Source organism: Folsomia candida, unplaced genomic scaffold, assembly GCF_002217175.1.
Source record: "Folsomia candida strain VU population unplaced genomic scaffold, ASM221717v1 Fcan01_Sc007, whole genome shotgun sequence".
NCBI lineage: Eukaryota > Metazoa > Arthropoda > Collembola > Entomobryomorpha > Isotomidae > Folsomia > Folsomia candida.
The window spans coordinates 6230024-6243220 of NW_019091199.1; the positions used below are offsets into that span (position 1 = coordinate 6230024).

The 13197-nt window shown below is 39.0% G+C and overlaps 3 protein-coding genes across 3 annotated transcripts; 2 read left to right on the top strand and 1 right to left on the bottom strand.

The window, feature by feature from the left end:
* Positions 1–343: 343 nt before the first annotated feature.
* Positions 344–7526, bottom strand: LOC110852781 (transcriptional regulator ATRX homolog). Its single transcript, XM_022100896.2, has 13 exons — positions 7163–7526; positions 6204–7086; positions 5585–6033; positions 5259–5404; positions 5002–5171; positions 4714–4919; positions 4425–4643; positions 4269–4347; positions 4064–4195; positions 3726–3977; positions 2185–3638; positions 931–2111; positions 344–864 (listed from the first exon to the last, which is right to left on the bottom strand). The coding sequence occupies exons 1-12, from the start codon at positions 7324–7326 to the stop codon at positions 953–955; spliced, it is 5313 nt and encodes a 1770-aa protein (XP_021956588.1). The 5' UTR covers positions 7327–7526; the 3' UTR covers positions 344–864; positions 931–952.
* Positions 7527–7929: 403 nt separating this feature from the next.
* On the top strand, positions 7930–9981 carry LOC110852782 (SH3 domain-containing protein C23A1.17). The gene is made up of 3 exons (XM_022100897.2): positions 7930–8277; positions 8353–8645; positions 8730–9981. Exons 1-3 carry the CDS (start codon positions 8084–8086, stop codon positions 9698–9700), a joined length of 1458 nt encoding a protein of 485 aa, XP_021956589.1. The 5' UTR covers positions 7930–8083; the 3' UTR covers positions 9701–9981.
* A 368-nt stretch (positions 9982–10349) lies between these two features.
* Positions 10350–13030, top strand: LOC110852194. The gene is made up of 7 exons (XM_022100187.2): positions 10350–10534; positions 10617–10854; positions 10949–11049; positions 11133–11945; positions 12013–12163; positions 12236–12333; positions 12397–13030. Exons 4-7 carry the CDS (start codon positions 11874–11876, stop codon positions 12751–12753), a joined length of 678 nt encoding a protein of 225 aa, XP_021955879.1. The 5' UTR covers positions 10350–10534; positions 10617–10854; positions 10949–11049; positions 11133–11873; the 3' UTR covers positions 12754–13030.
* The last annotated feature ends 167 nt before the right edge of the window (positions 13031–13197 follow it).

The window sequence follows — 13197 nt, forward strand, 5'->3', positions numbered from 1 at the left end:
TTGATAATTATATGTGCAAGTTTACTTTTCTTGAGACTAATGTTGTGAGATGGGATAAGGAAACGATAGCTGTTCTGTGTATTTAATAAAGATGAAACAAACCGAGTTGGGGACACGATTCTGCACTAAAATGTAATGACTACGGATAAATGCAATGACTTCTCGTATTACTTACATGTGACAGAAATACTGAAAATGAATGAATCCTACAGTATATGTATGTATCCGGCTCGCGTCAGGAATGATAATATTGTTGATATTTTATGCATTGTTCAACTCATATGAAATGCGGAACAGATTTTCGTGCGACTTTAACAAATAAAATAAAATAGGTTATTGAATGTAGACTGACCCGGTGCACACAATTGATTGCATGCTTATTATTTATAATTTATTAAGTTACCATATTGTAAGATTTTTAACAGGTCAATAACATTTTACTTTTTTATCTTTTCTTCCGAAGCACATTTCAAATATCATACAAATAGTGATGAAAAATTTATTAAATAATACCACCGTGAATTACATTGACTGCTACAATCAGGAGGGTCAATGGTTTTGCTATTGAAGCTGGAAATTCATTTTTGTTAAAGATACCTATTTGTTTTTAATAACTACAGAGAGAATGAACTACTACAAAACTTAAATCCTGGAACTTCTGCTGAGAAACAAGTGTGCATACAAATAAATAATGATAAACTAGAAACAGGCAAATTGAATACTAATACAAAAAATATTCTTAAATAAGTTTTGCTCGCTTATAACCATTCCTTTTAACCATCGTGCAATTAAATAATTTTTCTTAGTTTTCCGAACGTATGTATGGTATTTACATTTGCGTTTGTAGAAAAGGAGGAGGTACATCTGTAAGAAAAATACAACATTTGTTAGTTAGAAGTGACATTTTGTGATTTTTTTAAAAATTGCTACCTAATGATGAATATTTAATCTATTATTCGTCGAGAGTAAGGGGATCCTCCGCTGTTCCTTCAGTTAGGTTCATCAAACCGGGTGGGGCACGTTGTATTCTGGCATTATTTAGGAAATAATTTGGGTTCGGTAGAGTCTGAGGCATATTTCTTTGCGGAAACATTCGTTGACTTAGGGAAGGAACTGGAGGTCTGCGGATAGTTCCTGGATGCTGAACGACGTGCTGCATGTTTGCCATCATTTGACGCTGGATCTCTGCGACTTGAGCAGGATTATGATTTGCCATCATCTGATTCCTGTTTTGACGAATAATGCTCGGATATGTTTGTTGATTGTTGTTAAAGTTTATTGGGTTTAACACTCCGACAACACCAATTCCTGGGCCATTCCCGTTGGTACTGTTATCGAGTGGGATTCCACCCATGGCTTGTGAAATCCAGGCTTGAAGTTTTTTAATCTTTTCGTCCAAATGTCTTCTGGGTCCTTCAAGCATGGTGGGTCCTTCATAATTCAATCGTTGAAGGAGTCCTCGCAATTCTTGTATCTTTGTCACAACAATCACCGCACTTGCAACAACTTGATCATCGGTGGCATCGGGGAAGCGTTCGTGTAGTTTCAGCTTCACCTTGTGGAACGTGAGAGCATCATTTTGACCCATATTTGGAATTGGAGGGGGACGATGTTCATTCTCGTGTCGGTACTCCTCCCAAGCCTGTTGTCTCTCTTCCTCTGTCAGCGTTTCATCTTCCTTATTAACGAGGAGGGAGTCGTGTTCAAAGTACGTGTCGATCCAGTTCTTGTGTGAAATAAGGAGGTCAGCTAGGAGGCGATCCTTAGGTACTGGTGGCGTTGGTCGGTCAGTCTTCTCGTCTGGATTGTATTTATACATTTCATTTATGTCGTCAAATTTAAAGTGCCGTTCGACTTGGTGCTCATCCACAACGCGGGATGACAGGGCCAACTTTACAACTTGCCGATTGTAAATTTTTTCTTCCATGGTAGCTTGAGCTACGAACCGGTAAATGTAGCAAGGTTTCTGTTGCCCGAATCGGTAGACTCGAAAGATGCTTTGCATATCGTTCGAAGGATTCCATGACGCGTCAAAAATGACGACACGATTTGCACCAAAGAGGTTGATTCCCAAACCTCCAGCTTTAGTTGAAATAAGGAAAAGTTTGGCTCTGAAATTGAATTCATAAAATACATGAAGCTTTAGTTAACTCTTGTTGTTGTACAATAAATTAATAAACTTACTTTGAGGCAGACTTCTTATTAAAAGTGTCGCAATGCTTTTGCCGATCATCCGTCTTAGTCTGCCCGTCGATACGGAAATATTCAATATTTTGTCTCCACCTTCCTTCAGATGATGCCACAGTTGGTGGAAATGTTACAGGGGCAGCACCCTTTGCGGCTAAGGCTTTAACCGCATCCTTGTCCCATTCTGCCAAAAATTCTTCAATAATGTTCAGAGTGGTAAGATACTGACTGAAAATGAGGACTCGATCTCCAATAGCTTCACAGGTCTTCAAAATCTCTTGAAGGACGACCAATTTCCCACTCAAATTTGTGTCATACATGTCTTCCTTCTTTGCAAAGTGAGAGCACCACCAGGCATTACCTAAGCTAGTTTTTGCTTCCTCTTCTGACTCGGCAGGAATTTCGTCTTTGCGACTTCGAGTCCTAATTTGACGCTTTTTCTTTTCTCCATCCAACCACTCAACGTCAGATCCCGATTCGGCGTTTGGAGTTACATCGTCTTCACTTGTATCGTCGCAAATGAAATCTTTTATTGATCCTTCGTCTTCATCGGTTAATTCATCGCTTTCCTTTTCTTTCATGAATGTGAGCACAATTGGATGAGCCAATATTTTGACGAGCACAGAGTAGTGTAGTAGAATCTTTCTGCTTCGCTCGACCAAGTCTTCGGAAACATTTTTGGCCAAGTAGTCGCGATACAAGTCCTTCTGTTTATCAGATAACTTGATAATAATGCAATATTCATGCTTGGTGGGCAGGTATGGGGTCAGTACGGAGTAGTCGAGACGCTGTACGCATCCGTCAAGTTTGCTGTGAAGTACGTGTGCCCGTCGCTTCATAATTTTGACGTCATATTCGCTGGAATCTTTACACTGTCCATTTTTGATAGGGTTAACGAAACGATTTTGAAATTCTTTTAGAGATCCCAAGAGATTCGGTTTTACAAAGTTCACCATGGTGTGATACTCGACAAGATTGTTTTGAAGTGGAGTTCCAGTTAAAACGATACGTCGAATCGTTTGAATTTTGGAGAGAGCTTCGGACAACTTGGACTTGTGATTCTTGAGCAAGTGACCCTCGTCACAAACTACGATATCTGGTCCGGGATCGAGCAGTGTTTCACGGATGATGGTTTTGTTAGAGGAGCTGGTCTTAGTCTTGGTCTTGGCAGTACCCGTTGCATTATTTACCAAGAGTCGGAAAAAGTCGTAGTGCATAATTCCTACGCCCCCGCGACGTTTCCAAGTCTGCAGAGCACTGGTGCGTTGACTAATTGTCTTCCCTTCCCAGAGAGCGTGGAGCCTTGGTCTTCTTTCTGTCTCGATTTCTTCGAGCCAGGTTTGATACTCTTTATACCAGTTGCCTACTGTGTTGAGGGGACAAACGATCAAGACACATTTAGCATTTGTCAGTTTCCTGTGGTCCAACATTGTGTGGGTAAACGCGACCGTCTAACAAAGACAAATTATTACTCAATAAAGTTTGCCTTAATATATTGTTTTAATTAATTACAAGCCAGACTTGTGCTGTGAAATTACCTGCAATGTCTTTCCCAGACCCATACAATGAGCTAGAATGCAACCTCCCCCTTTGTTTCTGCTCATCTGCTCGATGCTTTCGAAGCAGGTCGTATACATGAATTTGATCCCCTGCACTTGATGGGGCTTCAGCTTCTTGACGATTGACTCGTCCACTTCGATAATAGGTTTCTTGGTGATCGGGTCAACGTCCAAGACTAATTTGGTCACTTTGCCATCTTGAACGGGAGCATTTTCAAAGATTCCGTTAAACTGGAACAATTATATAAATTAATCGTCAAAATTAGGTGAGACATAAATTAATTATAAGAAAATTATTTAATTATTATTAAAAATACCAATTTCTGTTTCTCTGCCACTCGCCGTTTTCGTTCCTCTTCTTCCTTTTCAGCCTCTCGGGTAGATTTTTTCAATTTAGAGTCGTCCATGATCTTTTTAATCTTTTTTCGTTTCTGTGAAGAAGGAATGACCTAGAAAAATACGAGAAACCATCAGTTTTAAAATAAATAAACAGAAATATAAAGCAAGCTTATGTCTTTCTACCTGAACATCACTATCGTCAGAATTGATAGGTGAACCATCAGAGTCTTCCTCTTTTATCCTACGACGCTTCTTCTTCTTTCTGTAGAAACAATATTGAACCACATAATTAGTCAAATTAAGTCGAAATGCCTAAATAAAATTTAAATAACTATATACGTTTTCTTTCTATCTTCATCATCGTCATCGTCGTCGTCTGATGAGCTGTGTCGACCCTTAGGCTTCTTTCTTTTCTTTTTGGAATCCTTAAAGTCCGAATCATCGCTAAACACGGAATTGTCGCTGTCACTTTTGATGCTGATACTGACGTCATCATCAGACCCTGATTTTTTCTTCTTCTCTTCATTAGAAGAATCGTCGTCACTCTCCAGCTTGACTCTGAAATTTCATTATTCATTAATTTCAGTTCAGCTAATTTGATTTAATTACATTTGGTTGTTACACCTACCGCTTTGAGCGAGTTGTCCGCTTTACAATGACTTCGCTATCACTAGAATCACCAGAGCTTTGCTTTCGCTTCTTCTTACTGCTTGGAGTTTTGGAATCGCTATCCTCCTTGTCACTGTCGCTGTTAGCGAGGACATTCTTTTTCGCTCCAGACTCTTCATCACTGGAGCTGTCGATAGTAATTTGAGGTGTAACTGTCTTGGAACCCTGAAAATGAGGCAAAGACAAACAATACAATAATAATACGTAATTGACACACCTTATCTTTTAGCTGATAATATATACTGACCTTTCCCAATTTAGACTTCTCCGTCTCGCCACTCACTTTCTTTTTCTTTGATTTTTCATCATCATCCAAGTCGGGCAAATCGTCCATCTCTTCTAATTCGTCATGGTCAACAATGTCTCTCATGTTTTTAAGCTTAATTGCAGGTCGGTCAGACTCGCTACCACTACCAACTAATGCAAAACAACAACAAAATTAGGAATATATACAACCAGTTCCTTCTCCAAACGACTGATAAAAATGAACACATCATTGCATACCTAGTAACCCTTCTTTCTCCTCAGCTTCACTTGCTAATTTAACCGTCTTCTTCTTAACAGTTTTTTCGTCCTTTTTCGAAGCTGCTTTGGTTTTCTGGACTTTCTCTCTTCGCTTCTTGGAAATAATAGCATTCTGTCTCGCCATTCTAAAAATATAAAAAATAAAATATTTAAATTTAAAAAAAATCCATTGCCATCTTCCCATCATAATAAATTGAATATAGATCGGTGTGATTTCGAAAGCTCGAGAAAGTAAAGTGAGCGTACCAAGCAAATTATGTCATTCAATAATTCCATTGAAAATAAAAATAAAGTTTGCCTCTTACTGTGTTATAGCACGATCCAATTTCTTTAGGCTAGAATCAGAATCTTCATCATCGCCGTCGTCGTCGCTCAGTTGGTGATCCTTCCCAGTGACAATGTAGCCTCTGTCTTCGAGTTCCTTTTGAATTTCGTCAGCCAACCTGACAATTTTCACAACTGCTTTCTTGGACAGCTTTGAATCGTTTTTCTTATATTCGTCAGTGATGGGTCCTCGCGACTTGAACACTTCATCATCATTCTCCCCTCTCTTTAATGACTTCCGCTTGTGTCGCTTAGGTTTGGCTTTCTCGTGATCAGATTCATCAGAAGAAGTGTCTAGTACGCCCTGTCTCGCAGAAGCCTCATCCTTGCCAAGTCCTCCTTTCGCTGAACCAGACGACCTGTTTTTCATATCAAGTCGCCTTTTTTGGCGTGCCATTTCAGCAACCACCCGTTTGGAAGTTGAAGGTTTCTGTATAAGTAAATTATTAAATTAGGTATTAATTATGGAAGTCAAATGTAAGACCACGTTATATATTTAAGTCAGTCAGTCTATTTTTGAGTGTTAAATTAAATGTAAACCAGTCAATAAATTGTACTGATCAAGGAACAACATGAATAAATGACTACCAATCAACCAACCTGTTTGTCCACGAGCAACTTGACTGGGTTGGATTTCGCAGGTGCTTCTGGATCCTCGGTTGAAGAAGAATTCGTATCCACTTTTTTGCGATTTTTAAGTCCAGGGGCTTTTGTCAGTTTCACGTCGTCACCAAGCGGTTCTTCTTGGGTGACATCCGAATCTTCTGAAGAATGCTTGGACGATTTTTTTCGAGGGGCAAAGACGGTCATAGCTGGACTAAGAGAATTTGTTGACTCTGGTTCTTCTTCAGTTGGGAGGGGAACAACATCATCATTAATATCAAGAACTGAGTCGACTGCCTCAGACGGCTCCACATCTTCTTGTATATCATTATTTGGCTCTTCAGTTGAGGAACTATTGGACCTATTTTTGCGACTTTTACGAGGGGCAAAAACTGTCATAGCTGGACTGGGAGGGATACACTGTTCTTCTTCGTCGTCACTTTGAAAGTGAAGAATGTCGTCAATTCCAATGGCTGGGCCCGTCGGAGTATGACTGTCATTGCGGTCTTCCGTAATTGTGGAAGATATGTTGGATCCTCTTCTCTGGCGTTTGCTCCGTATAGGCGCACGAATCGTCATAGTTGGACTAGGAGGACTGGAACCTTCGCCATTTTGAAGAGGAACGACACCATTAATTTCAGGAATTGGGTCGACAGTATTCAAATCCCCTTCAACGTCACTACTCCCGAATAAATCGACACTTCCGGCATCATCGTCGTTATCGCCTGCTTGATCGACATGCCCATTTGTGATGACCGCTTCTTTTTCAACCTCTTCATAGGTGACCAACTGGGTAACCATTGACTCATTGTTGGGGGGTGCAACATCCTCGGTAATTTGTGTACTGCCACTACCACCACGTCTCATTAACCTCTCACAACTAGAAGGTAAATAAAAAATTCAACGTTATTTATCACGCAAACTCAACAAATTATTTGAATTCAAACCACACTTACCATTTCCTTAACCCATGAGCCTTTTGCTTCCAATACTTAATTTCTGCCGCATAAGTTGTAAACTTATTCGGAGGATGGGAAAAATCCATGAGTTCGTCCATATCCAGAATTTCGACGTCGTCCCCTTCGCCCCCGTCGACTTGTAGCTTTTTAGTCGACCCCATTTCAAATTATATCACCTCACTGTACGTTTTTAGCACATTTTGTGTAATTAACTGTCAATTTTAAACACAAATTTACACTTTGTGAATAAAAAATCAAGAAAAAAATGATCACAAACTGAGGTGAAGAAAGAGAGAGAGAAATGACCCGCTGCTGGCCGGGGAGGGACTTGCAAACGTCAGTGATTCAATTTTCTCACTCAAACTCAACTTGCCCCATTAAGGCTGTGAAAATACGATTAGACTCATCCTGGTGGTTGGTTTGCAAAAATGATCTTATCTTAGATAAGGCATAATAATATACCTTATCTGATTCTTATGGGATGACTACTTCCTCCAGTTGTCGTTTTCTAATTTAACAAAATTTAGATGGGAACATCTTTATGAAACGCGAAAATAACACTGTTTTATGAAGCGTTTAACGATTCTTAATAGAACGTTTTAATCAAATAAGATATCAAAAGAGTAGAAATTTTTAAAAATGTAAAATTATATTTATTTTGAAAAACGTTTCCACCAGGTCGGAGCCACTGGTTGAGTTCAATCACCTTAAAAATGCGAGCAAGACAAGATCAGTCCTCCTGTCCTCCTGTCCATTGGCTCGCACTTTTGAGTTTTTCATGCCGTTCACTTTTCTGCTGAGTGAATTTTTTTTAGATCTTCACAATTTATTTGAGAAAAAAGTATTCAGCTTTTTTATTAAAGTAGAATTTTTAAAAGTTTACAAAGTGGTTAAGATAATTGGTCAGAGAGATTTGAAATGTACGCACAACAAGGTCGGGGGTCACAGTTGACCATTGGTTTGCATCAAACTGCGAGGGGCGACGGTGACGAAGTTCTGTTGAAGGAAGTCAATCAACTTTTGGATTTTTCCACTGCTCCGACTTCCTTGTTGGAGATTTACCTGCAAGAAGTCAACTACTGGAAAGAGAAGGCTCATGGATTGAAGAAATGGTGGGGATGGTCATTAGATTAATATATAAATTATAATTTACAGTAAATAATATTGGATTTTGGATTTTTTTCCAGTTGTGAAGAGCTGATGCAACGTCTTGGCAGCACTGGCGATCAAGGTGCCGTGGCTGTTGTCCCCGTCAACAATGATCCAATTGTTGCCCAGTTGGCTAGCTTTGAAGCTGAGGTTGATGATGAAGCTGTCTTGCAGGCTGGACATGACGATGTGGCGCCGTTTGACCAGGTAGTCGGTGTTGAGCTGAACCAGAACGGTCAAGAGCAGAAGGAACAGGCTGATTGCGTCGATCATCAGCCTACTCGGAAATTGAAGAAAACGGTTGTTGCGACCATGAAGCAAGCACTGCAAAGTAAGTTAATGTATCTTTTATACAGCTTGTAGAAATGTTTTTTTATCAAGACTTGCATTCATAATAATATTTATTTATGTACAGGTATGCTGGTTAGTAATGAAGATTTTAATCGTCCCTTGATTAATCCAACTCAGACGATGTATGAAACGGATTCCAACTATCGTGCGCCAATCTCTCCTACACCAGCATCCCCGGAAGCACGATCTCCGGCATCGTCTGCAACAAAAATTTCCCCGGTACCAGCACCAATAAAAATTTCTACAGTACCGCCACCAGCAATTACTCCGGTAGCTATACAATCACCAGCCGTAATTTCTCCGGCACCAGGGCCAGTCCCAGCAGTAATTGTTCCGGAACCAGCGCCAGCAGTAATTGCACCAGCAATGATTACTCCAGCGCCAGCAGTAATTCCTCCAGCGCCAGCAGTAATTCCTCCAGCGCCAGCACCAGCAATGATTACTCCACCACCAGCGCCAGCAGTAATTGCCCCACCGCCAGCGCCAGCAGTAATTGCTCCACCGCCAACGCCAGCAGTGATTACTCCAGCACCTGCAGTAATTGCCCCACCGCCAGCACCAGCAGTAATTGCTCCAGCACCAGCAGTGATTACTTCACCACCAGCGCCAGCAGTAATTGCTCCACCGCCAGCACCAGCAGTGATTGCTCCACCACCAGCATCGCCAGGAATTTCTCTGGTAGTAGCACCACCAGTAATTTCTCCGCCAACGGCATTATCAAGTGCATCTGAAAAATCTGCTGACGAGCCGATATATGTACCTTCACGATATTATCGACCTGCTCCACCCCCGCGCCCAATGCCACCAATGAATTGGGAAGACAGGGAACATTATGGTTTGGCTGCTCTGCGAGCTATGCAGCTCGAAGATTTGTACAAGGCTCGAAATCTAATTGAAGCTGGATTGAAATACGAACAAGAATTGGAAGATTGGAGCGAAGCCGTTATCACCGAAGTGCACAAGGCTGCTGCGCATGAAGACCGACGATGCATGTTGAAGAAACGAAACGGTGACTACCAGCAAATAATTTTCTAATTTTTATATCACTTTCTGAATCATTTTCTTAGAATTCTTTTAAGTTAGTTAAACTCCTACACAAATCTGGTACTTAAATGAATCATAGGGTAGCATGATTTGGTTAGGATAATCTCTGTAACGTTATCTGCAACGTTTGGTACGAGAAGGGTCTAAATTATGTTGTTTATGCAATACGAATTTTCTATGAAAATTTTAGGATATTTTGAGATGATGTTAATTCGGCTGATTAATTATACATGCTTTAATAAATGGAATGTCATTTCTGTTACTCAATATTATTTTGAATATGTAATATTAAATCTTTATATCATTGCATTTTCCATATCATCATCATCATATTCAGATTTAGCTTTGCTTTGATTAGTTATGTTTCTTCATTTCTTAAAGTATATTGTCCATTAGCAAATTCGGAGCATTTATTTTGTAGTCAACTATTACGAATTTCAATTATATAATTGCTGCAATTAGCGGCGTATGTATGTACAATAGTAACATTGCATAAGCATTCATCTCTATTCCAGGTGAGAAAAAAGATTTCAGCTAATTACAAATGATTGCATTTTGAATACGTGCATAACGCTGCATAATGGCGATGATGTGATGGTTCGAGATATACATCGAATAATATTTTGTATTATCATTTACGAGTCGTGTGAGTTTAGTTGACTATGAATTAGACACTAATCACCCACCACGAGACCATTATTTCTAAAACTGGGTACGTGCATCCTCTGTTCACATTGTATATTTTACAAAAACATGGCCTGGTTACACCCCGCGTGTGGATGTCCCACCCCCTTCATTGCAAAAGTTATAGCTGTATGCGATTTGGTGAGAAACGATATTTGTGCAGTTGCCAATTTCTGAGAAGTTTATTGCAATTGAAAGTTTAATATTTTTCTCTCTTAAATAGATTTTCGGACTCATCGGAATATTTTGGTTCGTTTACATTTTGGAAGGATATGATCTTCTCATGAAGGAACCTTCCTCCATATACGAGGCTGAGACTACGACGACGCTCCTGATGACGACGTCCAAACCAATTTCGACTGGATTTATTAATGGTACAAATTGGAATATGTCGACGATAGTGACCTCATCCTCATCGACATCTACCAGTCATAGCCCCTTCGTGACAATTACTTCCGGTGGTAAGAAAATACTGCTCAATAATGTGCATATTTTTGCACAGTTTAATTGGTTAAGCTTTTTACTAGTTTCTCTGACTTTTTGTGTTTGTTTCAGGGATCATGATAAACGGGAAGAATTGTAATATTATCCTCTCCGCATTTTACACGATTGTCAACCTGGTGGCGTTCGTTCTCTTGTTAAGTGCAGCGAATGATGTACGTATGATGGCTTAAAAAATTATGATATGCTAATTATGCATTCTCAAATTTTAGTCCTGTTTTTGTTGTTACTATTCTAGAAAAATATTTGCAAACTAAAAACATGGTTTGCCATCCGACTTTCAATTTTCACTTTGAAATGCTTCCTCTATGTGATGTACATCGTCGTTGGTGCGAGATTGTATGACCACATCCCTCACATGCTGTTCATGTTGATTCATCTGTACGGTCTTTGGGTTGTTTACGTCTTCATCCATGAAATTAGGGAGGAACGAAGGACTAAAAGACTGAGCAGTGGAGCTAGCAATGTTCCATATACTGTGGAGAACAAGGCAGTCTAGTTAATTAAGCAAATGGCTTACAATTAATTTTTATTCTTTAAGTTTGCCCTAAAACTACAAACTTGTCTAATAAAAAATTGTACAAATGCATTTCTTACAATAAGAGTGCCTAATTTTAAGGGAAATTTTGTCATGAATAATGGATCAACGCTTCGGTTCGTCTTCTTCTGCAACAATTTACACTGAATCCCTTCAACTTTTTGTATATTGTAAAGTCTTTTGTACTAATTTATAATCAAACTTTGTGCTCTTTACTTTGCTTTTGTTGGGCGTGAGGAGAGTTCTAATTATGTCAAATTCACACATTTTGTTATACGCTTTGGGATTGCATGGCTAAACCAGAAATTAGTTGAGGTATTTGCATCATTGTCTGTGTAGAATCCAAATTGGCCCTCTTCCAGTTCCAGTCAGTTATTTGAAGTGAAGGTGGAAAAACAGTGAGTTTTTTTGTTGGAAATTTTTGTAATTTTTGATACCAAAATGGGACTCCATCCAACATGCAACGTAATATCTTTGCAAAAAGGGGCAAAACTGATGGCATTTTTGGACATGGTGAGCATTTCATAGTTTTTTAAATCTAGATTAACAGTTCAAGTATATAGTTTTTTAAATTTTGCAGATTTTAGGCCTCTTTGGCGTCATTTGGTTCGTCGTCATGCTGGGAAAGTACGACATCATTTCATTAGACCCATTTGAATCCAATATGGACGGGAATAATACAAAGATTTCAAAACTAGACGAATTTCCCGATGCCATGTCCAACCGGAAAGGTGCATAGAGATTTGATACATAATTATTAGTACACAAATTGGTTAATATTTTTGTCACTAATTTTATTTCAGTGTCAACAAATCACAAAATCATAGGACTTACATTATCCGGTCTTTTTACTGCGATAAACTTGCTCTTATCTGTCGTGCTCCTGATCGGAATTCATAAGGTGAGTTGATTTTCACATATATTGAAAATTCCCAATAATTTTTTATAATTTCATAACTTTCAGAAACACGTTGGCCTTTGTCTCACCTGGTTCTACATCCGATGTGCCGTCATGGTCTTTAAACTAATAATTTTCACCATGTACCTGATCGCTGGACGTCCTCTATTTTCACAAATCCCTTTCATCGTCTTCATGCTTATCCACGCCTACGGTTTGTGGGTGGTCAACAACTATATCGAAGAATTGAACGGCTTCAAATACGAGAAGGAACTGACCGCGAGACAAATGCGGAGCAGGGATGAGAGCGTTTGTTCCGTGTCAGAACGGGTCAATGGGATTGAAAAGTTAGCCAAGAAGCGGAAAGAACAGTATGAAATGGGCAAAGAAGGTCAAGGAGAACACAACGAAGGATGTGTTTAGAATATAAAAATAAATAAAAAATCTTGATTTTATGTGTGTTTAAAAAAATACACAATCACGTAATCAGTTTTCATACTGAGGCTGTTTACGTCACTGGAATTAATTATGGATGCTAAATGCTAATTTTATGCTTTTCTAATTAAAGGAAGAATCTAATTAAAATTTATGATGCGCTTTAGTTTTACTTTAACTTGGCAGTTCACCAAAGTTCCATGCATGCTTTTAGAACATATCGAATACGGATAAATACAATTTATCTCTGGCTTTTACAAAATAATTTCGCTGCAAACAATGAAAAAATAATTGAGAATGATCATTTCTTCATGAATTGAATTATAAATGACGATAAGTTTTGCATTTCATATTCTTCTTTCATCTTTTATACTATTTAAAGTACGATTTAAAAAATCGAAATTTTTTTGACCGGTATTTCTGTCTAAAACT

Excerpts from the sequence above, each read along its gene's own strand:
- LOC110852781 (XM_022100896.2), bottom strand. The coding sequence starts at position 7,326 with ATGGGGTCGACTAAAAAGCTACAAGTCGACGGGGGCGAAGGGGACGAC. Across the intron at positions 4,920-5,001 it reads AGAAGTCTAAATTGGGAAAG|GGTTCCAAGACAGTTACACC; the intron begins GTCAGTATATAT and ends CCTCATTTTCAG. Across the intron at positions 4,348-4,424 it reads GATGAAGATAGAAAGAAAAC|AAAGAAGAAGAAGCGTCGTA; the intron begins GTATATAGTTAT and ends TTGTTTCTACAG.
- LOC110852782 (XM_022100897.2), top strand. The coding sequence starts at position 8,084 with ATGTACGCACAACAAGGTCGGGGGTCACAGTTGACCATTGGTTTGCAT. Across the intron at positions 8,278-8,352 it reads GCTCATGGATTGAAGAAATG|TTGTGAAGAGCTGATGCAAC; the intron begins GTGGGGATGGTC and ends ATTTTTTTCCAG. Across the intron at positions 8,646-8,729 it reads CATGAAGCAAGCACTGCAAA|GTATGCTGGTTAGTAATGAA; the intron begins GTAAGTTAATGT and ends ATTTATGTACAG.
- LOC110852194 (XM_022100187.2), top strand. The coding sequence starts at position 11,874 with ATGGGACTCCATCCAACATGCAACGTAATATCTTTGCAAAAAGGGGCA. Across the intron at positions 11,946-12,012 it reads TGATGGCATTTTTGGACATG|ATTTTAGGCCTCTTTGGCGT; the intron begins GTGAGCATTTCA and ends TAAATTTTGCAG. Across the intron at positions 12,334-12,396 it reads TCCTGATCGGAATTCATAAG|AAACACGTTGGCCTTTGTCT; the intron begins GTGAGTTGATTT and ends CATAACTTTCAG.